This window comes from Rhinopithecus roxellana, chromosome 10, assembly GCF_007565055.1.
Source record: "Rhinopithecus roxellana isolate Shanxi Qingling chromosome 10, ASM756505v1, whole genome shotgun sequence".
Taxonomy (NCBI): Eukaryota; Metazoa; Chordata; class Mammalia; order Primates; family Cercopithecidae; genus Rhinopithecus; species Rhinopithecus roxellana.
The window spans coordinates 119,633,607-119,661,198 of record NC_044558.1 but is presented as its reverse complement, the minus strand read 5'-3'; the positions used below and the strand labels follow the sequence as shown (position 1 = coordinate 119,661,198).

The window sequence follows — 27,592 nt, the reverse complement described above, 5'->3', positions numbered from 1 at the left end:
TCTTCCGACATGTGGCCTTCTAAGCCCACCACTCCTTTGTGAGGGATAAGGTAATATTTGGGAATTGTATCTGATAAGGTTTGGCTGTGTCCCCACCCAAATATCATCTTGAATTGTAGCTCCCATAGTACCCACATATCATGGGAGGGACGTGGTGGGCAGTAATGAAATAATGGGGGAGGGTTTTTCCCATGCTGTTCTCATGGCAGTGAATAAGTCTGAAGAAATCTGATGGTTTTATAAAGGGCCGTTCCCCTTCACATACTCTCTTGCCTGCCACCCTGTAAGATGTGCCTTTGCTCTTCCTTCACCTTCTGCCATGATTGTGAAGCCTCCCCAGCCATGTGGAACTGTCCATTAAACCCTTATTTCTTTATGAATTACCCAGTCTCAAGTATTCCTTTATTCAGCCCTGCTGAATTTCAAACTTTCATGGAGCCTGTAGCCCCTTTGTTTGGGCCAATTTCTCCCATTTGGGATGAGGGTATTTACTGAATGCCTGTACCCCCATTGTATGTATGAAGTAACTAACTTGCTTTTGATTTTACAGGCTCATAAGCAAATGGGACTTGTCTTGTCTCAGATGAGACTTTGGACTCTAAACTTTTGGGTAAATACTGAAATGAGCTAAGACTTTGGGGGACTGTTGGGAAGGCAGGATTGGTTTTGAAATGTGAAGACATGAGATTTGGAGAGGCCAGAGGTGGAATGATATGGTTTGGCTGTGTCCACACACAAATCTCATCTTGAATTTTAGCTCCTATTATCCTCACATATAATGGGAGGGACCCAGTGGGAGGTAATTGAATCATGGAGGCAGGTTTTTCCTGTGCTATTCTTGTGATAGTGAATAAGTCTCACAAGATCTGATGGTTTCATAAAGGGTAATTCACCTACACACGCTCTCTTGCCTGCCACCATGTAAGACGTGGTTTTGCTCCTTGATATGGTTTGGCTGTGTCCCCACCCAAATGTCATCTTGAATTGTAACTCCCACGATTCCCACATGTTGTGGGAGGAACCTGGTGGGAGGTGATTGAATTATGGGGGCAGGTCTTTCCTGTGCTGTTCTCATTATAGTGAATGAGTCTCACAAGATCTGATGGTTTTACAAAGGGGAGTTTCCATGCACAAGCTCTCTTCTCTTGTCTGCCACCATGCGAGATATGCCTTTCACCTTCCACCATGATTGTGAGGCCTCCCCAGCCATGTGAAACTATAAGTATAATAAACCTCTCTCTTTTGTAAATTGCCCAGTTTCAGGTATGTGTTTATCAGCAGTATGAAAACAGACTAATAGACTCCTCTTCCACCTTCTGCCATGATTATGAGGCCTCCCCTGCCATGTGGAACTCTGAGTTCATTAAACCTCTTTCTCTTTATAAATTACTCAATCTCGGGTATTTCTTCATAGCAGTATGAAAATAGACTAATACAGTATCCATTTTACCATCAGATACATTTTTCTGTCCTAACTGTTTGGAGTATATCTTTTACCCAAGATAAGTAAAAGTTACAACTCTTAGTATAAATACGTGTCCAAGTGCCTCATGCCTGCTAACCACACAGGGATCCTGAGCTCTCATAGCTTAAACACACAGTGTTTATTTTACTGGTCTACTTCTCCTGAAGACCTAAAAGGGCCTGTAGCCTCAGTAGTTGACAAAACAAGATATTAAAATTCCTCACTGATCACATAGCCTAAAATCCCTGCTTTTGACATGAACATAGCAGACATCCTTAGCAGGCCTAAATAGAATGGGCTTATAAGTGGATCCAAAGGGCTTCTGAATCATGAATTAGCCAGATGGTCAGCATCTCTAGTCCTTTATGCTAATATACTTTGGAAGGGTACCTGGAAATCGTCAGCAAAAGTCCTGCTTTACCCTCCACTGGGAAATGAGGTCCCAGTGGGAATGAAGTCCCAGGAATGGGAATGGTCATAGCTCCCTTAGCAAGTAAAGATGCTTTAAAGGGCTCTCAAGCATACTTGCCTGCCTGTCTACCTCAACCCTCAGAAGGCAGAACTACCCTATTTTCTGTATCTTCACTACCAGGGGTCTTCCTCAGGGTTAGGTGCCTATCTCCACTCATTTATTGTTGCCAGATATTCAGAAGCTGCTTCTTTGTTGTCACACATTGCTGGAAATAAATTCTGAGTTCGGTCTGTACCAATTATTATTATTAAAATTAATAATTGTAGTTTTTATGCAAATATCAAAAATTTCCTTTGTCAGTGGAAGCTAAGCAAAATAACTAGATACAAGTAAATTTTCAAAAGCTTTGTTAATTTGAGAGTAAAAGAATTTAAAGTTTTAAAACGTTAAGCCTTAAAAATTTTATTTTAAAATGGATTAGTCCTTTTGTGATAGTGATATGGTTTGGCTATGTCCCCCACCAAATCTCATCTTGAACTGTAGCTCCCACAATTCCCATGTGCTGTGGAAGGGACTCAGTGGGAGATAATTAAATCATGGGGGCAGTTTCCCCCAACTGTTCTTGTGGTAGTGAATAAGTCTCATGAAATCTGATGGTTTTATAAGAGGTTTCCCCTTTCACTGGGTTCTTATTCTTTCTTGTCTGCCACCATGTAAGATGTGCCTTTTATCTCCCTCCATGATTGTGAGGCCTCTCCAGTCACGTGGAACTGTGAATCTATTAAATCTCTCTTTCCTTAAAAATTACCCAGTCTCAGGTATGTCTTTAACAGCAGTGGGAAAATGGACTAAAACAGATAGCCAGCCTGAAAAATGACCCAATGATTCCTGCCTCCTGGTATTCATACCCTTTTGTAGACCTCCCATCACAACATACCCCACCTCACCTCACCCAGGGTGACCTATATAACCAATAAGATATTAGTGAAATGATGGAGGAGCATGACTTCCAAGGGCTAAGTCATAAAAGACATTGTGGCATCCACCTTGCTTTAGGAGTGCAAGCAGTGTTCCCCTGGGAGAAGGAGTGTTCCCTCTGGAAGCTAGCTTCCATGCCTCAAGGTCCATCAAGCAGCTAGTGAAGAGAGTCAAATGGGAAGAATTTGAGACCTGCCATCAACCAGCACCACATGAGTGAGCCATCTTGGAAGCAGAACCACTGGCACCAGTCCAGCCTTAAGTGACTCCAGCCTCAGCTGATATCTTGAGCTGTCATGAGAGACCTTAAGCCAGAGCTATTCTGCTAAGGGATTCCCAAATCCTTGACTAAGAGAAACTTATGAGATAATAAATGTTTTTTGTTTTAAACTGCTAAATTTTGGGGTAATTTGTTAGGCAGCAATACACAACTAATATAAACCTTTATATGTTAAGTTACTAGCTGACAAATGAATCATCAGATGTTAACTTTCAATTCATACTCTGTCTAGCTCTACATGCATTTGAAAAAACAACACATAAAAATTGGTAGTCAGCAGAATGGGCTCTAAAGTCAGACTGACTGGATTTAAATCTATGCTCCATATTGTGTGATCCAAGACAAGTTATTTATCTATTCTGTCCATATAAGGTGGGGTAATAACAGCACCTGTCCCATGACACTGTTGTAAAAACTGAGTTAATCCTAGGAAAGGACAGTGTATGGACCATGGTAAGTTGCAATAAATGCTAGCTATTATGATGTTTGAATAACTAAAATAAGGCCATTCTTTGTGAAGGGGAAAAATGACAGCACAATTGATTGGGAAAACACACTTGTTTGGCTGTTGACTCTTTTTTTTTTTTTTTTTTTTTTTCGACCTCTGCCACACATAGGGAAAGAAAAAAGAAGGGCAGAAAGACCAAAGAAGGCAGACAAGACTTGGGTTAGTAACAAAATCTTGTCAGGGTAAAGTAAGGTGGCTATATAAATTATCATACAAACTGGGTACTTCTCAGAGAAAAAAGGAGTCCCATTAAGAATGATGCTGAAGGCTGGGCACAGGGTCTCATGCCTGTAATCTCAGGACTTTGGGAGACCAAGATGGGAGGATCACCTGAAGTCAGGAGTTCGAGACCAGCCTGACCAATATGGCAAAACCCCGTCCTACTAAAACTACAAAAATTAGCCGGGCATGGTGGTATGCATCAGTAATCCCAGCTACTTGGGAGGCTGAGGCCAGAGAATCGCTTGAACCCGGGAGGCAGAGGTTGCAGTGAGCCAAGATCGTGCCACTGCACTCCAGCCTGGGCCACAAGAGTGAAACTCTGTCTCGGAAAAAAAAAAAAAAAAAAAAAAATGATCCTGAATATATGCTGAATATATCCAGGTAACAAACCTGCACATGTACCCCCCTGAACCTAAAATAAAATTTGAAATCATTTTTTTTAAATGATGCTGAAAAAGCAGGCATAAAACAGAACTAGTAAACCACATGTAAGTGGACCCGAAGGGTTTCCAAATCATGAGTTAGCTAGATGGTCAGCATCCCCAGTCCTTTATGCTAATGTACTTTGGAATGCTACCTGGAAACCTTCAGCAAAAGCCCTGCTTTACCCTCCTCTGAGGCTCTGTGGGGATGAGAGCCCTGGAATGGGAATGATCATGCCCCACCCTTGGCAAGTACAGATGCTTTCAAAGGTTCTCAAGTACACTGCAGGTAGTTACTTGCCTGCCCGGCTACCAGCACTCTTAAGTAACTACAGTATGAAAACGCTGCCGGCAGTTGAGAATAAAGCTCTGGAAAGCAGATTCAAATTCCAGAGCTATCCTGAAAGGAGCAAAGTAAAGATAAAGGATTTTTTGTTTATGTTTTTGAGACAGAGTCTTGCTCTGTCACCCAGGCTGGAATGCAGTGGCATGATCTTGGCTCACTGCAGCTCCTTCTCCTGGGTTCAAGTGGTTCTCCGGCCTCAGTCTCCCAAGTAGCTGGGACTACAGGCACACACCACCACCCCGGCTAATTTTTGTATTTTTAGTAGAGACAGGGTTTTGTCATGTTAGCCAGGCAGGTTTCGAACTCCTGACCTGAAGTGATCCGCCTGCCTCCGCCTCCCAAAGTGCTGGGATTACAGGCATAAGCCACCGTGCCTGGCCCAAGATAAAGGATTTAGATTCAAGTATTTAAAGTATTATACTAAAACTCTGATTGAGGTCAGTACTAGGATTTGTTTAAGCAGTGATTGGGAAGTTTTTACCAACAGGTACTAAATGAATATTTTGCTTCCTTAGTTTTTCTTTTTATGTGTCATCTGTTCAAAATTCAGCATGTATTAATCTTCATTTGCATAATGTTTAATGAGGAATAATACATATTAATGTAGGTTTCAGTTAATAGTGATTGACTGAACCTCCTGTTTAGATCAAGAGGCTCTCAACAGGACAGACTGCCCTCACTGTAGGTAGAGTATCTTTGAGAAAATAAACACCATCCAGGGCTGAACTTCCCAGTGTGACTGGAGAGATTTTTGTCATCTGTGCTTTGTAACTTCCTTTGCTATTGGTCTAGTAGTAATTCTTTATGGTAAACAACCAGAATCTACAATTTTTCTACAATTATGTTCATAGTTTTTTTAAGCCAAAGAAGCAAGATTTGTATTTGTGAAATGTCTCTCAAGTTTACATTTTTTATTTTTTCCACAATACAAGAAAGAGTACAGTAGACGCAGGCAAGTTACCAGGTCAGTTCAGTGACAGCATTCCCTGAGGCTGGCCTAAAATTAACTAAGATTGTTTCTATCAAACTTCTACAAAGACAGAGTCCCTCTGAGAACCTCTTAAAATTAAAGTTCAGGTTTTCTGTGAGTAAAATGCTTACCTCTCTATCATACTATAATTCCCCTTATTGTGACATCTGTGATGTGTCCATTTAGAAATTACATGGTATGATATAATTAGGTAACTTGGATAATGACATGTACATTCATGTCTAAAGACTTTACTGAATATGAATGTGAAAATATAATTTTCAAAATGTTAAAAATATAATCCACATGCAAATATATAGTGGGCATGTCAAAGACAGATACTTCATTAATGAAAACAGTAAATTGGCTAAGAAATTGATACATATAGTCAGTTTTAGAAAAAGAATACTGGAATAAGATTCTAAATCATATACAAAACGTAGTTTTTTTTGTATGTAATTTAGAATTTTTTGTATTTTTTTTTGTTATGTGTTTTTTATGTAATATGTGAATATTCTATAGGACAATAAAATAAAACCTTTAGAGTTATCTTTTCTACCTGCCAGAAATTATTTACATCATATCAATTTTCTTTAAGTTAACTTCTGAAACGAAGTCATGTCCTCTACAGAATCAGATGAGCCTTAGGTCTTGTTAGACAATGCTCTACTACAACTCTGAAAGGTCATTCTTTCATGTTATTACCAAGTTCCGGGTCATTTTTCCTAGTGTGAATAAAGCCCCGATTCAGTTGTCCACGATAACTACACTTCCGTCTCCCTGAAGAAGCCGCCTATTAAAAGTCAGAATAGAGGCTGGATCTGAAGTTCTGGAGTCAGATTTATATGCCCAAAGTTCCTTTCTACATTGTACATTTCTACATTCTTCGTTTATTAGGCTTCTATTGCAAACACTGACTTTAGGTTCTAAAGTAGCCCTGCTTAAACAGTAGTCTGCTTAAGGGCAGGAACATAATGTATTAGTTTTCGTGTTTTTCACAAAAGCCCAGGAGATCTTGCCCCTAAAGGTTTATTCATTCATGTAACAAACATGTCCTGAGTACCTACTATGTACAAGGAGCTGTGTTAGGTTTGTTGTACTGAGCCAAGTTCTATAAAGCAAATCAGCACAGACAAGAGAAAATGCCCCTAACGGACATGAAATAAATGAACAAACACAAAAAGAGTCTTTCACAAATCTGAAACAGCGAGGAAAAGAGAAAAGCTTAAAAGAGAAAGCATGCCAATGCTGGCAGCAAATGATGGGCGTGTTGGGAGATAAGTAGATAAAACTCATAATAGAAAGCAAAAAACGGGTAACAGGAGAATTGCTCAATACTACAGACATGACTGCTCACATATTCCTTCATTAATGATGACAGTTAATTGGATTTGAAGAGAAAACCTAAAAAATAAAGAGGGAAAAGTGAATTAAAATTATTGCTATTTGAGTTAAAAACAAGGGGAAGGCTGGAGTATCACTGAAGAAGCCCAGCCCTCTGCCAGTTTTTAATATTGCATGACATCCACTCGAGAGGCAAAGTGGACTCTTCTATGCAAACTATGTCCCTGCCCTAACCCAAAAACCTTCAGAAGATTCTTGTTTGAATAAAATCCATTCTCCTGTCCAGGACTTACAAGGCTCAGCAAGCTCTGGCTCAGTCCTGGATCCTCTCCCCTTTGCTCATGAAGCTCCAACAAAATGACTTCCTGGCAGGTCCCAGAATACACTAAGCTCCTCCCCATCTTGGCCCTTTGGACTTGCTGGCTTCTCTAGCTAGGAGGCTACTGGCATGGCTAATTCTTGTTCATCCTTTAGGTGCCAGCTTCATTGTCACCTCCTCTGACAGCCCTCACCCACCCATCCACCCTCATCTTGCTATTTTCCAACGTAGTTCCCTCATTTGTTTCCATGACAGCAGGGATCTTGTCTAGGTCATTAACCATCATGTCCCCACAATAGTGCCTGGCAGACATTACGCACTTAATATTATTAAAAGGTTGTATGCAGTTAATATGAAGAGCTATAGTACCACCAACCAGGGCCCATGTCAAAGTCCTAGAATAGCTGTGCAACTTCTAGTGGCTTCTTGGAGGGCTTACTGCTACTCCTGCTAGGACCTGGCCATGGGATAAGGCAAGGCACTATCAGCCCTCACATCTGTGAACAGCTTTGGGTAAGCCCCAAAGATACCTGTTTCCAATCAACTCCCAGAAGAGACTGCAGATTAGTCTTTCTTCCAGAAACCTCTAAGTCTTAGGATTTACCAAAGCCAAAAGCAGGTCCCAAAGGGGGACAGGATCCCTTGGTCAGGCCAGATACAAACACCCACACTTTGGGGCCTTCATGCTTTTGCAGACCACTTCCCCAGTATGCCTGCCATACTCAATGCTTAAGAAGCTTGTTCCTGGCCGGGTACAGTGGCTCACGCCTGTAATCCCAACGCTTACGGAGTCCGAAGTGGGTAGATCACCTAAGTTTGGGAGTTTGAGACCAGCCTGACCAACACAGAGAAACCTCGTCTCTACTAAAAATACAAAATTAGCCTGGTGTAGTAGCACATGCCTGTAATCCCAGCTACTCGGGAGGTTGAAGCAGGGGAATTGCTTGAACCTAGGAGGCTGACGTTGCGGTGAGCTGAGATCACGCCATTACGCTCCAAGCTGGGCAACAAGAGTGAAACTCCATCTCAAACAAAACAAAACAAAACAAAACAAAAAAGAAGTTTGTTCCCTCCCCTTCGCAGCTGCACTGTGGCTCCCTGCTTCTCAGCCAGAGTTCAGGGAGACGAGGAAAGGATTTCCAGAAGGTGTGAGAGGGACAACAAACAATGATGAAGGATATTACCATCTACTGAACTCGCATTCTGTGGGAGGGACTATCACCTAACACTGTACTGCATCTTCTCAATCATCCTGGGATGCCAATCAAAGATATATGCATAGCTCCAATGTATATAAACATATACTTACTATATGATATACAATATTACATAAAGTATATCTCATATATATATATATAGAGAGAGAGAGAGAGAGATTTTTTCTACTTTACAAGCTGAGCAAACCACCTAAGGTCCCACAGCTAGAAGACAGAGCCAAGACTGAGACCATGGTCTAACTACCTTTAAAAGCTGTATTATTTCAGCACCCTCCAGTGTCTTTACAGGTAGCTTGAAGGAAAGAGTGGGAGAAGAGGGGAGTGTAACGCCACCTGACACCACTGCCATGCTCCTTGCCCTAGCATTGGAAGGAAAGGAAAAATTAGGCCGGGTACGGTGGCTCACGCCTGTAATCCCAGAACTTTGGGAGGCCAAGGCAGGCAAATCATGAGGTCAGGAGTTCGAGACCAGCCTGGCCAACATAGTGAAACCCCGTCTCTACTAAAAATACAAAAAATAGCCAGCATTGTGGCGCATTCCTGTAGGCCCAGCTACTCAGGAGGCTGAGGCAGGAGAATCACTTGAACCCGAGAGGTAGGGAGGCAGAGGTTGTGGTGAGCTGAGATCGTGCCACTGCACTCCAGCCTGGGCAACAGAGCAAGAGAAGAAAGAAAAGAAAGGAAAGGGAGGAAAGAAAGAAAAGGAAAGAAAGGAAGAAAGAAAAGAAAAATTATGAGGAAGGAAAAAAGAGAAAAAGTAGGGAAATGAATAAGGGGGAAGGAAAGGAATAATACTCACCCTTGCTTTTCCCTCTCCCCGTCTCATGCCCCTCCCCAGTTCCCAGCCCTAAGTCTCCCAATACTATCACCAGCACCTGTCTGACAAGAGCCCTCTCTCTCCTGGGTTACAGAGGAAGTCCTTTTCTGCTCTGACTCCAGCCTGATGGAAACACTCCATTTTTGCTACAGGGCTGTAATAGAGCAATGACTTATTGGCTTCTTTAATAGGAATTCAATACATTTTTCCACAAAATAACATTACATTGTGGTTAAAGTTTATAATACTAGTGGCTTTTTATTTAAAAAAAAAAAAAAGTGTAATAAAGATCCACTAATCTGAAACCCCAAAAGTGGTGAAAACCATTCTTTTTTTATAACTCATTTGGCAGCAAAACCTGACCTGACCTGAACTCATTTGGCCTGAATTCATTTGGTGACAAACCTGACCTGAACTGACATGAGGCTATTTATAGTTTTTATTTATCCCACTGCATGTGAATATTCATCAGTTTCACTGCAGAAATATTAATGTGCTTGATTATAGGATCCTGTTCCAGACCACACTGCCGTGCTATATAATAACTGGTACATGCACAATATTATCCTACTTTAAAAAAAAAAATCCAAATTCAGCAAAATCTGGTCTCAATGGTTTTGAATACAGAATTGTAGAACTGTATTTATTCAGATTTAACCTCTTTGAACCTTGGGTTCATCGCAAGTCTGAAATTAGATTGTAGCCAACACCATTTCTGGGGGGAAATACATTCTTAATTTCAAACAAGCAACTTAAAAAGGAACTTTTGGAATACCACTAATTCCTGGGTTGGGATCTAACTGTATAAAAGTATGCAATAAAGAAAAATTCTTCGTGATAAAAGGTTTTCATTCTGCAAAAAAATTATCAGGTTCCACTTCCCATTCCCACATAATCTTCAGGGAAGTCCAACTTCCGAAAAGAATGGCCAATCTTCTTGGACCTCTCTGTGTGCTGAGGAGCATATTGGAATATTAGAATGTGGACCGAGGAAAAGAGAGGTAATATTAGAAATCCTATGAACTGCTTCCATTCTGTCATACTGTTCATTTATGTTTCTGCCAAAGTTAAGTTTTTATGATTTTTATTGCAACTCAAAGTTAACCTTTCTAGCACGAGGAAAGTATCAAATGCCACCCCTTCAAACAAGATGGGTTCAAGGGAAAATCCCAATCTTCTTTAATCATTTTATGAATATGATGAATCTTGTAGCTCATTAATTTTCTCTCATTGTGTTTTGGCTGCTAGAAAATCCAGAGCCAAATTTACAGCCTAGCTCTAGCCCCATACAGAATTTTATATTACATGTTCTTTGCCCTAATTCTATTCATCCTAGAATGGTTATTTTTCTCCTAGCCTTATTTTCCCTTTACCTTAATTTCATCTATTCATTTTAGGTGATGGTGGTGGTGGTGGTAATAGTGTGTGTATATGTGTAAATTTCCTCAATATCTTTTTGTAATAAGGCGGAGAAGGAATAAATAGGCAAATAAGTAATTGTATACTTAATAATGTACTGGCATGGATCCATTTACTTCCAGCTGTAAAGACTTCAGTCATATCAGAACTCTAAATCATTCCACTTGGTTAATTACACAAATACTGAGCCATAATTAAAACCTTCTATACCAAAATGCCCATGACCATCATTCATTATATGAAAATAATCACAAATTAGGAGAAACAACAGAAGTACCTTACCTACGTTGCACGTTTCAGATATAGAGTCACCTGAGATATATGGCTGAGACTGGATTATCACATTCACTGCAAGGGCTGAGGGAAGTACTGGTTTCAAGTGTCAACATACCTGCTACCTATGCCTCTACCTCACATCGCCAGACCACCAGTCACTTCCTCATAGCACAGCTTCCTAGTATGAGACTGTGAGATCCCCACTTCTCTCCCTGGACCTCCTACTTGCTAGAGTTACTGGAAGACATTAGAGTTGCTAAAAGGAAGTGGGGAAGTCCAAAAGAGTATTCATAAAACTCCCCTAAAAGCCAAACATTTTCTGTTCCTTGCATCTGTTGGTCATCCATTTATTTTTTTTCCAGTAATTTCAAAGCACTAGAATTTGCCCATATGTAATTCATACTTCTGAACAGTTGTCCAGTTAAAATTAATGAATGAGAAAAATTAGAATTTAAGTAGAAAACACTAATCGAGATCCATAAACAGTAAATTTGGACATATAAGCAAGTGTGCCCTCCCCTCACCACAACAAGCTTTAAGAACTATGCAGCTCTGTAAGAAGTGAAGAGGGGGTTTACATGTGCCCAACTTGGAAGTTCCAAATTCAAGTACATTTTAAATATGAATAAGTGGCAGCTAGGTCAGGGAACCCAGTTTCTTATCCAAAATTGGAATCTAACAGAATTATATTTGAGTATACCGAAAACTTTCCATGGATAAAATTAGAGTGCAGAGGAAAACCATTCTTTTTAAAGTGCAATTATTATTTTTATTTTATATAGTGGTGGTACTGGAAACTGATCTATTATGATACCAAAAACAAAACAAGAAAATCAGGGAAGATTTTGCAAGGTAGAAGAAGTTTGAGTTTAAAAAGCAACAACTACTTATGGTGAATGTTTATTGTTTTTATTAAACCTCTAGAATTATGTATAAGTAATATTTGATGTTACTTGGATTTAATTTTACCTTGCACAATTTTCAATATTAAGATGCTTAAAATCTCTTTTAAATGGTTGCTTATGATGTTACCATAACAACAAAGTGGTACCCAGAGGGGTATGGTAAGCAGAATGCCAAAGATCTCTCCCGAGAAGTCCCATTACCCAGTTATTCAATCATGCACTTAAGTAGGTACTGCTATGAAGGGACAATGCAAGTGTGATTAAGGTTACTAATCAGTTGACTAGCAAGATTAGCCTGGATTATCCAGTTGGGCCAGTCTAATCATATGTCCTTTAAAAGCAGAAGAGAAACACGTTAGGGGAAGGCAGGGAAATCTAAAGCAAATTCCACACACTGTGGCTGCCTTTGAAGATGTAGATGGGCAGCCTCTAGAAGACCCTAAGCTAACAGCCAGCAGTTAGTGCTCTCCAAGAAAGGAAACTGGGCCCCCAATACAACTACCACATGGAACTAAATTCTGCCAATGAGCCTGGAAGTAGATTCTCCCCTGGAAGGCCTACAGGTACAAGTCCAGGCCTGCTGCTCCCTTTACTTCAGCCTTGTGAAGGCCCTGGGCACAGAAGCCAGGAGAACCATCCTGTGCCAAGCTTCTGACCCACAGAAATGATGAGAAAATAAATGGATATGGTAAGCCACTACATTTGTGGTAATATGTTATGCCTGTAATAGAAAATGAATACAAGGGGTGAAGCAAAAAATAACCAAAAATGAGCATGTAAGAGCCTGTTAAACTCATTTATCTTTATTTAGTGATTTCAGCTAAAGCACAATAAATTACATAGAAACTAAAAATAAAACAAAATAGAAAACAAAACTACCATAACAGAGAACAGGATACGTGTGAAATAATCAAAGGAATTTTTAAAATTTAAAAAAAATGTGGCTAACATAACATTTTATTGCATAATTTCAAGCACTACCTTGAAATTGGAAATTTTGCCATTGTTTCTAAACAATTCAAAAGAAGATGAATAAAGCAAGGATCTAGAGCCCAATATGTGATTATAATTGCCCTGAATATAAGAAGAGAACACTCCTCACGGTCTTCAAGCATGCACCACTCTCACTAAAATATATGAATAAGAATAATTTTAGGCTTTTTATTATTGAAGGGACAGTAAGAATAATTACACGGGGAATTCAGCTTACTACAGGAAATAACATTCTATTCGAGACCAGCCTGGGCAACATGGCAAAACCAAATCTCTACTAAAAAATACAAATTAACCAGGCGGTGACGAGGGCCTGTGGTCCCAGCTACTGGGGAGGCTGAAGTGGGAGGATCGCTTAAGCCTAGGAGGTGATGGTGGTTGCAGTGAACTGAGATGGCCTCACTGCACTCCGGCCTGGATGACAGAGCAAGACCCTGTCTCACACCAAAAAAAAAGGAAAGAAAAAGAAAAAAAAAGAAATAACATCCTGATAATTACAACTCTCCAGCAATGGTATGGACCGCTTCAAAAAGCAGAAATGTTACAAAAAGATTCCTAGAATCCCATAGAAAAATTGGCCTAAAAAACCTCTATATTCTAACTGCAAAATTCTGATTCCATTTACTTAGTAACACAGGGAATACTGGCATTATCGGAGTACTAGTTAAGTTACTATTATTCTATAGGCCACATTAATTCATTAAGTTTAATATTAGGTATGCAGGACAATTGTCATAGCAACATAATTAGCGTTACAAGTTCCTAAACAGAAATATGCAAAATACTAAAATGAAACTATTTTAAAGGGCAGATAATTATTTTTAATTCTGCAGGATTTCTTTTCAAAAGTGAAGTTTGGTGTAGCCTCTGGTCTGGGGCGGAAGATGAGAATGGGAGGGTGGCCTGACCCCCGCCCTGATGAGGAGGGACCCAGCGCACAACCTGTTCAAGGATCTGGAGCCGCACGAACACCTGAGTCTACCCGAATGGTTGGCCCCTTCAAAACAAGATCTGCGGAACGGCTCGGGACACAAGAAATTGCCGGCAACCTGTCATCGCTCATTTTTACCGACAGTGGGCGGCGGGCAGTCGGAAGGAATGCCCATTTCTCCAGTGTTCCTTCCCAGAAGCAAATGCAAGTGTTTGTTTATGCAAGATTTACGTTTCACTCAGGTTTGGGTTGGGTTTGTTTCCTGGAGATTGAGCTGAGTTTCCCTGGTTTTGCTGGAGTGAGGGCAAGCTGATCGCTCCGTATTTACCTTTCACTTGGGCCAAATTGGACTAATGCAAATAAACAGGTCTCGCAGGCGCCCCCCGGGCAGTCGGCATCCCCTCCCCGCGCTGGGTCGGGCAGCTGGGGCCCGCAGAGGCAGCCGCGCGCCTCCCTGCCCCGCTGCGCAGCCCGCGGGTGCCCGGCCAAGCGCTGGCTTATCTGCGGCTCCCACAGCGCCCCCGCATTCATCAGTTCCTAGAGCAGGGATTCCGAGAAAAAAGAAAGAGCCGGGTTCCCTAGAAACATTAAATTAACACAAGGGATCTGGAAACGAAACAGCAGATGCCTGAAAGCCTTCTCCTTGACGGCTTCCTGCCTTCTTGGAAAATCTTTGCATTAAAATAGCTTGAATTACCCTGCTCGGCCAGATGCTGCTCGGGAACTTCATTTTGGGCTAACATGAAAGCAGAATTTGACATCTTTTAAAGGATTTTTCTTTTCGAGGTGGTTTGAAGAGCGCCTTTGGGTTGCTGACATTAGCAAGGACCCGTGGCTGGGTTTTTTGCATTGCAAGAGAACTTTCCGTAACAATGGCTAGCAAATCAGATAACAAAGATCATGGCGTGTAGAGGAGATGCGGTAGAGCACAGAATGAGCACTCCTTGGGTTGAGAAACAGAGGTTCCTATCTCTGGGAAGAGCCTAGAAAAAGCTCTTCTAGGGGGGCGGCCGCCTCCTTTTACAGGGGAGAAAATGTCTTTTATTTCTAAGCCTACTTATTTTGACCATAGCTATGAGAACTATCTAATGGCATTTCCAGAGAGTCACAAACAAGCAGAAAGGCTTGTGAGTAATATTTTATCAGCCTCTTTGTTCTAAAGCCCATGATCTAACCTCCACCGACCCTATCTACAAATTAATCAGACCATGTAATTTGTAAATTCAAACCCAGATTAATAACCACACACCTTGAACAGTGGGTCTTCAGCACAGAGTGTATTCCACTTTCATGTCATGTTAACTTTCATATTTAAAGAATTTTGGTAGCTGAGAACAAGACCCAAAGCTTCCTATGAGGTATCAGGATTTTACAGAGGAAATCGTTTTTACTGGAGTAGCATCTTCTTTGACACTTTTTCTTTTCATGATAACCTTTATGAAAGGACTCTACAATCCTTAGTCGCTAATTTATATGTGTCAAGCTTTCTAGTAAACTGGACAATAACCTACAGTCCTAAAAGGATTCTATGCTTATCCCAAATTTAAGAGCACCAGATGGGGGATAAGTATATTACAACAAGATACTCTAAACAAAAATAAAATTAAATATCCTTGCCTTAGCATGAAAGCAGTAAAACTCATCTTAAAGCAATGCAGTCAGACAAAATCACTGCATCTGTAATAAGGTTGAGTATACAGCTACGGGAGTTAGCAGCCTTAAATATTTCTGTTCTAACGACTCACAAGAGATACACAAAATCTATCATTCCTTCCTGATGTACGAAAAAATAAAAGGCAATTTCATAACACCTTTGGTGCTTTCTAACTTAATAGTTGGCCTTCAGGAAAAGCAAGTACAATTTTTGAGTGTTTATAAGAAAGCAAAGGAAAATGTTGCAAAAAATTACTTGGCTCAAAGGCCACAGAGAAAGCCGGAATCTGCAGGACTCACCAAACTACACAGCTGTTTTAAAACTGAAAGTCAAACAGCTTTTAACAGGTATTAAGTATTTTCTACAACAAAATTATCAAATATACATACTTCTTTTTACACTGCAAATAGACATTTTATTTCTATTAGGAAAAAACTATAGTTACACAAACAATAACTAGATTGCTGTAATAAATATAACTAGCCACATAATACTAGTCAATGCTGGCTTTTGAAAAAATTACCAGAGAATTTCAAAATGATTCTGAATGATCAAGTGTGACTCCTATATTTTTAAGATAGGCATTGATGTTAAGAATATGGCTTTCACAGAAACATAATCCAATTTATCTGATTTCCATATATCTGATTTCCATATATTAATCATGGCAACAAATAAAAATGATGACAAAAATCACTAAGATAGCTTAAATTTTTTTAAATTAAAAAACAAAACCTAAGTAAACCACATTAAGGAAGATTAACAAATCTGACAATCCTCCTCCAAAACTATTTTTCGAAAAAAAGTCTTAAGGTCATAGAAAAATGTGGATGTCTTATAACCCTTAAAATTTCTTTTAGTTAATGAGAATCTCATTTTTGGAATTTCTTCAAACTTAACTGAAATGTTAATGAAAAAGAGAAATATTTAGATGTTGAGAAAAAAAGTTGTTCTAATTATTCTGCCTCACTATCTAATTTCAGCTCATCAAAGTTAAATAGCTAGTAAACAACTGGTCTGTTTTGGCAGATTTTTTTCTATTTTAAAATTCATTACTAAACAGATGAGGTTACTACTAGTTAAAATTCTGAATCCAAATGCCATACATGCTGTTGTAAAAACTGTGCAGTTTTAAATATATTTTTACTTCTATGTATTTTTGAATCTTTAGTCAAACTCCTCCAGTAAAGTTTTAGTTTATTATGTTTTCTAAAATAAAAACATTTGTATTTTATGCTATAAAAATCAATAAATGTCTTCTAATGTTAGGTGCTCCAAAATAAATGATTCAAAAGTTTTAATGAAAGCCCTCTTATAATTAAAGAAGGTGATTGGTAATGAGGAAGAAAATGGAAGGCATATTTACAATAAATCAAAAGCAGAATTGTGATTAATGGGCTCCACAATGATTATTAATGTTCTCCCTATAAAATATTGGTCTTTGTATTAATTTAAAAGTACAGACTGGGTTCTTTCCTTTGATAAATGAAAAATGATTTTTTTCCTATTTTAAGATGAGAATGACTATTTTTAAAACAGAAGACTACATCCAAGATCTTTCCCTTTCCCCATTTCAAAATTATGAGTTTTCTTTTTGCCTTTTTGAATTCTTGAAATCCAGTGACATTGTCATAGCTCTGAGAACCAAGAAAATCAAAGCCACTAACTGTAGGAGACAGCCTTGATGCCTTTGATTATATTTTCCTAGAAAAACTTTTATGATATTTAATCTTAATTTTTTTTTTTTTTTTTTTTTTTTTTTTTTAGGAAATCCTCTAATGCCAATAAGGGAGAATCTAAATCTCAGGAGTTTAGGCAAATTTAGCCCGTCAGCATAGCTTGAAAATAGGATAATTTAATAAAACCTCAATAATACATTGGTTTTTAAATAATGTTATATACTCTCGATAAATATATATCCTGCTAAGATTAGTAGGTACCAACGTCATATCTGTATTGGAAATAAGCAGAGTGCACATTTTTAAAAGGAGAAGAGGCTACACTACTACTCAAAGTCTCCTCAACATTTGGATGCAGGAGAGAGATGGAAAGAAAGTTGAGTTCTTCATCCGGGCTGGTGCCCATCCCATGGTACTACACTTCCTCCTATCCCCTGACCACTGCCAAGGTCAGTCGGGATAGGTGGGCTCGTGTCTCTACATAGTCAGATACCTGTGTATTTTGCTGGGAGAAGGGGAAAAATAAATACATAAAAATAAACAAAACTCTCTATTCCTGAACTCCCTGTATCCTTTCAAAGTCACACTTTATTAATGGAAATTAAAATGATGAAGAAAGAAACCACCAGTAACCTAAATAAGCTTCCCCTTAAAGACACATTTTAACACCAACAAGAAGACTTTCTTCTTTCACTTTCTTCCTTCCTTCCTTTCCTCGTTTCTCTCTCTCTTTCCTTCTTTCTTTCTCCTTCCCTCTCTCTTTTCTCTTTTTCTTTCCAGCCAGAGTTTGTGACTTACTAATTATTTTTATTCTGTTTGAGTTGGGTCCCTGTTATGTTTTGTGATTTTCTGAAATGAAGTTAAGATTTCCATTATTTATGAGAATGAAACAGGAGGTTGACACTTTATGCACAAAAAAGAATAACCAAAGGTTACAATGACATCAGTTTTGGTTTTTATTGAGGGCTGGCGTGTTGCGCAGGGTGTGGGCGGGAGGAGTGGGGTGAAGCAGGTGTGAGGAATGAGTTTGTTTCTTCCAAGACAGGGCTTTGCTTCAGTCAGTGTTGCTGCAGTCACAATGAAGGGGCCCACTCTGCCAGCTCTTCCGGGTAGACTTCATAACTGAGCGGGCAGGCTCAATTCTCTAGGAAGCCTGACGTTGGCAACTGCACCTCATGGAAGAATTCCACAAAAGGTTAAATCAGGGTGAGATTGTCAACAGGCTTCAAAAAGGCCGAGTTCCAGGGCCCATGCCTGAGGTCTCATGGGCCTCCTTCAGGTCCTCGTCCCCACAGTCTGACACTTTTGGCCCTTCTCTTCTCCAGCTCCCCACCCCATTCTTCAGCCAGCCCTTCCTTTTTCCTCTAACCCTGCAAAAAATGAGCAGCGCTGTTGTTTTGTTCCAACTGACAAAACAGCTAAGAAACAGCAGAACATGACTGCCCTTTGCAAAATGGGCCATGTGATCCTCCTAGCTCAATTCAACACTTCCAGTAAAAATGAATAGAAAGGGAACTGTTTATGAAACTCTCCTGCTTGCCTTCGGAATACTCTCATCCTCTCCCTTCTCAGCCTCCTAAATACCCAAATGAACTTATATAATGAGCTTTATTTTATCACCCTGAAATTCTTCCTCAGTCCAAATTGCTAATGTGGCAGGTTCCAGCTGCCCAAATTCCCTAAACAACATTGCCTGTTCCATAAAAAGCATGCAATTGCAAGCAAAGCAGTCCTGCTCTGGTTCTCAGAACTATAAACTGACTACCCAGCTCCCTGGCCCAGGAAGGCTATGAAACAGGCAACATGGACAATTTAAAGGTGTACAACATCCGAGGTTCCATTTCACCCTCAGGCAGCCCAGAGTGGAAAAGGTAAGGCCACCCTCCATTTTTCTTCTGAGTACTATATTGATTCTCTGGAAACTCTCTCTGTTCCAAAAGAAACCACCCCATCCCGTGGAGAAAAGGTGACACTGAATTTGCACTGCTTTTTCTGGTGGCATTTGTTTGACTAAGAGGGAGCAGAGTTCCATACAACAGACTGCTTTATTTGTGCGATTTGAAAATAACACATACCAGATTAGTTCCCTAGATGCAGATTAGTACAAAGTTTGAATCCTTTCTTTCAAATTAATTAATGTAATCTCAATGTTTATATAATAGACATTGACTTTTATCTGGCACATACAGTATATGACTCTGCCTTTAGCAAAAATACCATTCAAGCTATCTTCAGCAGATGTGAATGCTTTATTTTGATTTTGGGGACTCCAAAGAGAGTCCATAACCTACCTTGGCATTGTCAGATCTCAAAAAAGCCTTCTTCATACTTGCAATATAGTAATATCTAAGTACTTGGACATCCCAGCACAAAATACGTGAGTCCACATCTCCCTGTTTTTCACTATTCCCTCTGCAACCTTGTTCATATAGCAAACTCTAAAATATTCTTCAATAGGCAGCCTATGCCACCTTCCCTCAACTATCCCAGACCAGTAGTCATCACTGCCTCCTCTGCCCCTTGCACATGTCTCTATGTGGTCTCACCAGACAGTACCATGTTTGCTCATATGTCTGTGTCACCTACTCAACTCAAAGTTCCTTGAGGAACTAATTGTATTTGTATCTCCAGTGCCTTGCATATTTTATAGCACATAATAAGTGCTATAAAAGAAAACTAAACTTATGTGGCTATTAAATGACTTACAGTTTTTAACTGGAATGAGCCTAGTACAAGACTCACATAGATGCTGGTGGTTGATCCTAAGTTTCTCATGCTGTCATCTGAAATCATTTGCTCTTGCTCTACATTCAGAGGAGAAATAAAAACTGGTGACACTTCTCTGGCCTCTATATCATAATTAGACCATGGGTACCAGCTGAGAAACTAGAAAATATTTAGCCTACCCCAGTCACATCCTAAAAGACATCAATGTGGAGCTCAAGGAACTCAGTGGATTTACCAACATTTAACACACCCTATATCCACCCATTATAACTACTTGAATTGGCATGGATGGCAATAGTAGATTTTATTGTGGAGAACAGAATAAATCTAATAAAAGAAATAACTAGAGGAAAAGTTGGGACTAGCTGATGTTTTTAAGTAGAGATGGGAAAAACATAAATGATGGTGGTCAGCACAGCAAGTTTTGAACATAAGGACTTTAGAAATCAATGTGGTCGGCTGGGCGCGGTGGCTCACGCCTGTAATCCCAGCACTTTGGGAGGCCGAGGCAGGTGAATCACAAGGTCAGGAGATCAAGACCATCCTGGCTAACACGGTGAAACCTTGTCTCTACTAAAAATATAAAAAATTAGCTGGGTGTGGTGGTAGGCCCCTGTAGTCCCAGCTACTCGGGAGGCTGAGGCAGGAGAATGGCATGAACCCAGGAGGTGGAGCTTGCAATGAGCCTAGATTGAGCCACTGCACTCCAGCCTGGGTGACCAAGCAAGACAGTCTCAAAAAAAAAAAAAAAAAAGAAAGAAAGAAAAAGAAAAAAGAAATCAATGTGATCACTGTTTTCTAGTAATAGACTGACCATGGACAAGAATAATAGGTACATTACTCCCCAGTTCCTTTGCAATGTACTATACTGTTATTTAAGCATCCCAGCATCATGCTTGCTTTCATAAATACAAGTCTAGCTCAATTGCCACGATTCTGCTTTGAGGCTCTTTTTTAATGATTTATGTCATGCTCCCCAAAAGTCTTTCTAAAATTATTCCAAAGGGAAAGAGGCAAAAAAGGGGAGCTTAAATGTTTTGAGGAGCTGTTAGATGTGCCCGGTGATTGCTATGCACTTCTTTCTGAGACAGAGTCTCCCTCTGTCGCCCAGGCTGGAGTGCAGTGGCGTGATCTCGGCTCACTGCAACCTCAGCCTCCAGGGTTCAAGGGATCCTTCCACCTCAGCCCCCTACTAGATGAAAATACAGTCGTGAGCCACCACAACTGGCTTGCTATGCACTTTATATACACCATCTATATCACCCTCCCAACAACTCCCCTTGATAGGAATAATTATTCTCATTTTAAATCAGTTTTAACCTAGGTCTCTCTGGTTCTAGATCTAGTATTTTTTCTATAAATAATACTGTCCCAATTTCTTTTGGTTTTCTTTTCGTAGAGATGGGGTCTCACTTTGTCACCTAGGCTGGTCTCAAACTCTTGGATTCAAGCAGTCTTCTCACGTTGGTCTCCCAAAGTGCTGGGAGTACAGGCATGAGCCACTGTACCTGACTGACTGTTCCTATTTCTAGTATCAGCATGAAGAACACGAGAAAGTCAGCTTCAAAGGTAAAAGGTGTATCATTCATTCATTCAACATTTATTCCACAGCTATTATGAACCAGGCACTATAGTCTCTTTGAGGATATAAACATAAGTTCTGGGACTTGACTTCAACTTGTTCACAGTCTAATGGAAAAGAGACATAAAAACAAATAACTTGGTTTATTCTATTTTCCCTAGGCTCTGTATTTGGGTCCCCACCCCTTGTCACTTTTTGCTGCCACTTTACTAACTTTCCGTATCTTAATAGTTACTTTCTCTTATTTACACATTAGTAAAACACAAGAAACCTGCGCCATTTTGTAAGCTGCCTACATTGCTAAAATCACATCCTAGAGGGAAGTGAGATGGAATAAACCATAAGCATTTGAACTCGCTTGTGCCGCTCTGGGTTTCCATGCTGCCCCAGTGTTTGTTCATTCATTTATTTGCATATTTTGGAGGGGCTACAGGAGGCCCAGTGCTAGCCAGGGAATCAGTGGTGAAAATGACATAACTAGCGTTCTGCCCCCATGGAGCTACCCTCTAACCTTCACAGGAAGGGGAGGCAGGCAGTCAACAAAATCCTGGATTGTGATAGGTGAGTCATGAAGGAAAACCACAGCGTGCCATGAGAAAGCACATATGGTACAGGGACCTGACCTTGGCAGGGGGACGAGAAAGGCCTCCCCTAGGAAGTGGCATGAAAGCTGAGATCTGTGAGTTGAGTGGCTCGGTGAAGATAGAGGGAAGAGGGACAAAAAGGGAAACAGAGAGGATTCCAAGCTGAGGGAACAGTACATGCAAAGGGCTGAAGCTGGAAGGAACACAATGCCTCTGAGGTCAGGAAAGAAGGCTAGCGTTTGCAGAAGACAGGCAATACGAGGGACAGGGCCCAGACACAGAGCTGTGAAGGAGGCATTGGCCCAATGATGCAGTGGGTTTCAGATCTTATTCTAGGAGCAGTGGGAACATATTGAAAGGTTAAAGCAGCTTAGTTGAGTGCATTTAATGTTCTTTAAAATTCCCTTGGCTACCTGTGATTAAAGTATTAAGAAAAACACAGCGTAAAAATATGTTTCATTGATGAAAAACTTGTTTAGGATACAAAAAGTGGTATATATAAAAGAGTTCTAAATAAAAAATAATGGATTTTATTCATTGCACTCTTATCCTGGGTAGGTTATTTAATCTCAAAATATTTTTGTTTCCTCATCTAGCAAATGAAAATACTAAAAAATTCAAAATTCACATACTTGTTTTAAAAAGCAAATGAAATAACACACTTGAAAATGCTTTGAATCTCTAAAATGTAAGCTCCTTGAGGGAAGGGACTTTGACTGTTTTGTTCACTACTATATCTAGGACCTAGAAGATGGATGGATGGATGGATGGATAGATGGGTGGATGGATGGATGGATGGATGGATGGGATGGATGGATGGACAGATGGATGGACTGATGAACAGATGGATGGCTGGATATAAGAAAGTGAGGGAAGAAGAGATGAAGGGAAAAAAGAAAGGAAGGGAAGGAGGGAGGAAGGGAAAAAAGCATTTTAATATGTGCCACATTTAATATGTGCCAGGCAGGTGGCTCATGGCTGTACTCGGAGCACATTGAGAGGCTGAGGTGGACAGACAGCCTGAGCCCAGGAGTTTGAGACCAGCCTAGGCAACATGGCGAAACCCTGTCTCTACAAAAGATATAAAAAATTAGCAGGGTGTGGTAGTGCATGCCTATAGTCACAGCTCCTCAGGAGGCTGCAGTGTAGGATCGATTGAGCCTGGGAGGTTGAGACTCCAGGAGGCCTTGATCACCACTGCAGTCTAGCCTGGGTAACAGAGTGAGACCCTGTCTCAAAAAAAAAAAAAAAAAAAAGAAAGAAAAAAAGGATAGATGAATGGATGAATAAATCACATCAAGCACCATACTGTGCAAATATGAAGCAAGACATACAGCATGTAGCAGTCCACCTGAGCAGGCAGCCTCCCAGGAACTCGATGTCACAGCGTCACCAATGCTTGCCAAGCAGCCAGGCCTTCCTTCAGTGCTGGCACGCTGGGCACCTCCAGCAGCTATTCCAGATGGCTGGGTGATGGGGGCAAGCACAGCGTCAGAGGCCCATGACATCACCTCTTCAGTGTTGCTGGTGAGAGGCGTGATTGTGAGAAATGAAACACTGCCTTTTCCTGCTTCTTCTTCCTCATACGCTAATCTCTGACACCCCAAAGCCAAGCCCTAAGTACACATCCTTCTCCACTCATATAATCCCTACCTACAGATTCTTATTCTTTGTTTACCAAATGTAGTATTACAATGCATTTTTATATAACTTATTAACACTTTTCTTACATTGCACAGTCTTAGCTATGTGTATGCAATTCCTTAAAGAATTACAACTAAAGATAAAAAAGAGAAAAGGAAAAATATTAAAAGCCTTAAGATGTTCTTTGATATTTATTAGCTTTATAACAAGAATGATAGTAACCATTTGTTGAATACTGACTTTCCTCCAGGCATAGAGTTTGACACTTAGCCTATATCACTTCAAATCCTTACAACCTCTAACAAGGTCAGCATGATGACTCCATTTCTTGGGGAAGAAAATTGAGGCGCAGAGCAGAATGATCTGCCCAAGGTTAGGAGGTTGTTAAGGGCAGAACCAGTGTTCAAATCTGGGTCTATTAGACAACACAGTGTGCATTCTTTTCATTACACTACATATTATTACAAAAATCTTCCAAAAGAAATCAGACTACTTATGATAAAAAGAGCAACCACTTACTGAACATTCAATATGTGCCAGGCACTGTTATGCTCTTTACAAAAATTATTTCATTTAATCCTCTCAACAACCCTGTCAGGTCTGTACTTTTGAAATGAAGAAACTAAAGCTTAGAGAGACTAGAGTGACTTGCCAAAGCTCAAAAAATGACTAAGTGGTAGAGCCTGGATTTTAACCCAGGTCTGTCTGACTCTAAAATGCACCTTCTTAAACTGCTACACAAGAGTTCCACTATTCAAATACCATCAGTATAACTTGCATGCCTTCAAAGGAGAATGTCAAAACAGAAGAAAGGGTCAACAAACCACTTTAAAGATAATTCAAAATAACTACTGCATTAAGACACCATCTCTAACAGCCCATTACTAACCATTTTCTCTGAGATGTCGCCTTGTTCTGTTGTCCCAAATGGCCTTTAGAGCGATCTGCAACCAGTGTTTTCAATACAAGTGTTTTCCTTTTATATTTGGTAAGTAATTTGAAAATCTGTTTCTAAAACTACCAGTTCAATCAAATGGAGCTCATAACTCTGCATCCAAATCTTTAGAGGTGCCATGAAAATGCACATTAAAGTTACTTAGTCCACAATTCTTATTAAACAATGTTCTTTGATGGTCAGGATAATGTTCAAAGTCACTGTGCAAATTGCTCATGTCATATAAAATACTAGATTTCACTGGGTTTTGTTTTGTTTTGTTTTTCCTGTTTTTTGTTTTTTTTTTTTTTGAGATGGAATTTCACTCTTGTCGCCCAGGCTGGAGTGCAATGGCGCAATCTCGGCTCACCACAACCTCCGCTTCCTGGGTTCAAGTGACTCTCCTGACTCAGCCTCCTGAGTAGCTGGGATTACAGGCACCCATCACCACGCCCGGCTAGTTTTATATTTTTAGTAGAGATGGGATTTCTCCATGTTGGTCGGTCTGGTCTCGAACTCCCGACCTCAGGTGATCTGTCCGCCTCGGCCTCCCAAAGTGCTGGGATTACAGGCGTGAGCCACTGTGCCCGGCCAGATTTCACTGTTTCATAATAAATTTTGAAGGTTATATCAAGCATTTTAAGATATGCCCAACATGATTGTCTCCCTATCAGAAATAATTCTTTTCTAAACCAGAAGAATCCTCAGGTAGGTCTCCTTAGCTATATTTGTTAAGCTATATAGCTATATTTGTTAAGCAATCTTATAGCTATATTTGTTAAGCCAAATTTTTAAAACTTCATTTGCAATTAAGAAGGTGTTCGCCTTCTTGATCTACTGATTGGGCAAAGAGGACTTCCTTGTATCTATGGAGAAGTATACTCACATAACTTTCACACTGATTGGATGTGTAAACCAAGTCGCTGGCAAAGTATTACTTTAAACACAGTCAGTGAAATAGAAGTCTAGAAATTCTTGGAGTAACATGTGGGAAATAATGTATGTGTGAACGTATGCCTGTGTCAACTTTCAAAAAGTAAAATATAAGTACAGGAAGTACCTACATACTCCCTAACAAAAGCAAATATACAGACCTGGATGAACATCCCCAAATTCTGTGCTTAATCTTCAAGTTGAGATGTTCTATCAGTCTGAGAAAATTATAGTATGTATTTTTAAATACCTTTTTCAACTGGAGTCTAGGTATACAGCAAAAATAAACCAATAAATACTGCTGGAAAATATGAAGAAAAAAATAAAACACTAATAATTATACCACTGTCAATACTGTGTTTCACAGCCTCCCCAGACTTTTTTCTTGGCATATGTGTATATGACTTGGAGTTTTTCAAATATACAGTTGCACCACAAAACTGTTTTGCAACATGCTTTGTTTTATTTTGTTTTATTTTTCCATCCAATAGTAAATGAGAGTCAGCCGGGTACAGTGGCTCACACCTATAATACCAGCACTTTGGGAGGCCAAGGCAGGTGGATCAGTTGAGAGGTCAGGAGCTCGAGACCAGCCTGGTCAACATGGTGAAACCCCGTCTCTACTAAAAACATAAAAATTAGCTGGGTGTAATTCAAGCTACTTGGGAAGCTGAGGTGGGAGAATCGCTTGAACCCGGGAGGCAGAGGTTGCAGTGAGCCGAGATTGTGCCATTGCACTCCAGCCAGAGTGACAGGGCGAAGCTCCATTTAGGAAAAAAAAAAAAGTAAATGAGGGTCAGTGTTTAAATAATAAATATAGCTCTACAACTTCAATTCTGTACCAATCTTTCACGGATGGACAAGTTTCTTTCTCTTTGCTTTCATAAATAACACTGAAACGAACACTATTTACATATAAGCACTTATCTAACTAGTCCTTTCAGACAAATTCTTAGAAGTAGAAAGACTGTATCAAAGGATGTAGCTTTCAATACATTTTGCCAAAGTGCCTTCCAGAAAACTCATGGCAGTTGACACTACCACCAGCAATATATGAGAGTGCAGGCTTCACACTCTGATCTTCCCTGGCTATGAATATTCCTTTTCAACTGTTGCCAATCTGATAGGCAAAACAAACGGTAACTTCTGGTTGCTTTCAATGAATTTTCTTTTTGTACAAATACTGATATATAGGAGCAGTAGATCAGTGTTATACTGAAGAGCAAGAGTTTCAGAGGCAGACAGCCCTGGGCTGCAACAGTTCTGCTAAATGTTATGATCTAGGATAAGCTGCTTTAGCTCCCTAAATTGGACTGTCCTCATAGAACAATGTCAATAATTGCACCTGTCTCATAGTGTTTTCTTAAGCAAGATATGACATTAGCCTAGTATTTGGCAAACGATAAACAGAAAATGGTAGCTGCTAGTAGTAGTGATAGTGATACAGTAGTAGTAAATAATTCGGCGGCCATTTGTATTTCTTCTCTTGCAAATTATCTTTTCATATCTTTGGTCTGATTTTGTCATAGAGAATGCATCTCTTATTTATTAATCTGTAAGAGCTCTCTATAAACTATGGGCAATAACTCTTTGGCCACTATATATGTAGCCAATATTTTCTCCACATTGACATTAGTTTTTAATTTTATCCTTTTTTTTCCCTCTAAATGACTAGTATGTAATCCCAACACCTTTTATAAATCTTCTCATCATTGACTTGATGTGCCACCCTGACATTAAAAAGTTGATAATTCCTAACCTGAAATTCTGAACTCATAAAGCTCTGAAAACAGAGTCTTTTGTTTTTTGCAGTTTGGTGCTTAAATTCATTTGGTGGTAAAAATTGACCTGAGCTAATGTGAGGCTATTTCTGGTTTTTATCATCCCATTTAGTGTCCGTATTAATCTGTTCTGCTGTGGAAATTTACATGAATTTGATTAAGAGACACTGCTAAAAACCCTAAATTTTGAAATATAACTGGCCCCAAACATTTCAGATAAAGGATTGTGAACCTGTACTAGGTTTCCATG

General features: G+C 39.8%; 1 protein-coding gene and 1 long non-coding RNA gene across 17 annotated transcripts in view; one reads left to right on the top strand and one right to left on the bottom strand.

Annotated features, from left to right (window-relative positions):
• CRADD (CASP2 and RIPK1 domain containing adaptor with death domain) overlaps nt 1-27,592 on the bottom strand; it is a 251,333-nt gene that overhangs the window by 168,785 nt on the left and 54,956 nt on the right. The window contains exon 3 of one of the 16 annotated variants that reach the window (XM_030939093.1): nt 17,213-18,329. The exons of 12 other annotated variants lie outside the window; for them this stretch is intronic. In XM_030939093.1, the coding sequence (XP_030794953.1) occupies nt 18,274-18,329 (56 nt within the window). In that variant the 3' untranslated portion in view covers nt 17,213-18,273. 3 more of the 16 variants (XM_030939094.1, XM_030939091.1, XM_030939097.1) reach the window with 3 other exon arrangements.
• Nucleotides 18,904-27,592, top strand: part of LOC104678593 — a 29,929-nt gene continuing 21,240 nt past the window's right edge. Inside the window, exons 1-2 of the long non-coding RNA XR_750209.1 lie at nt 18,904-19,028; nt 21,284-21,453. This is a non-coding gene — a long non-coding RNA (uncharacterized LOC104678593). The remainder of the gene's footprint in view (nt 19,029-21,283; nt 21,454-27,592) is intronic.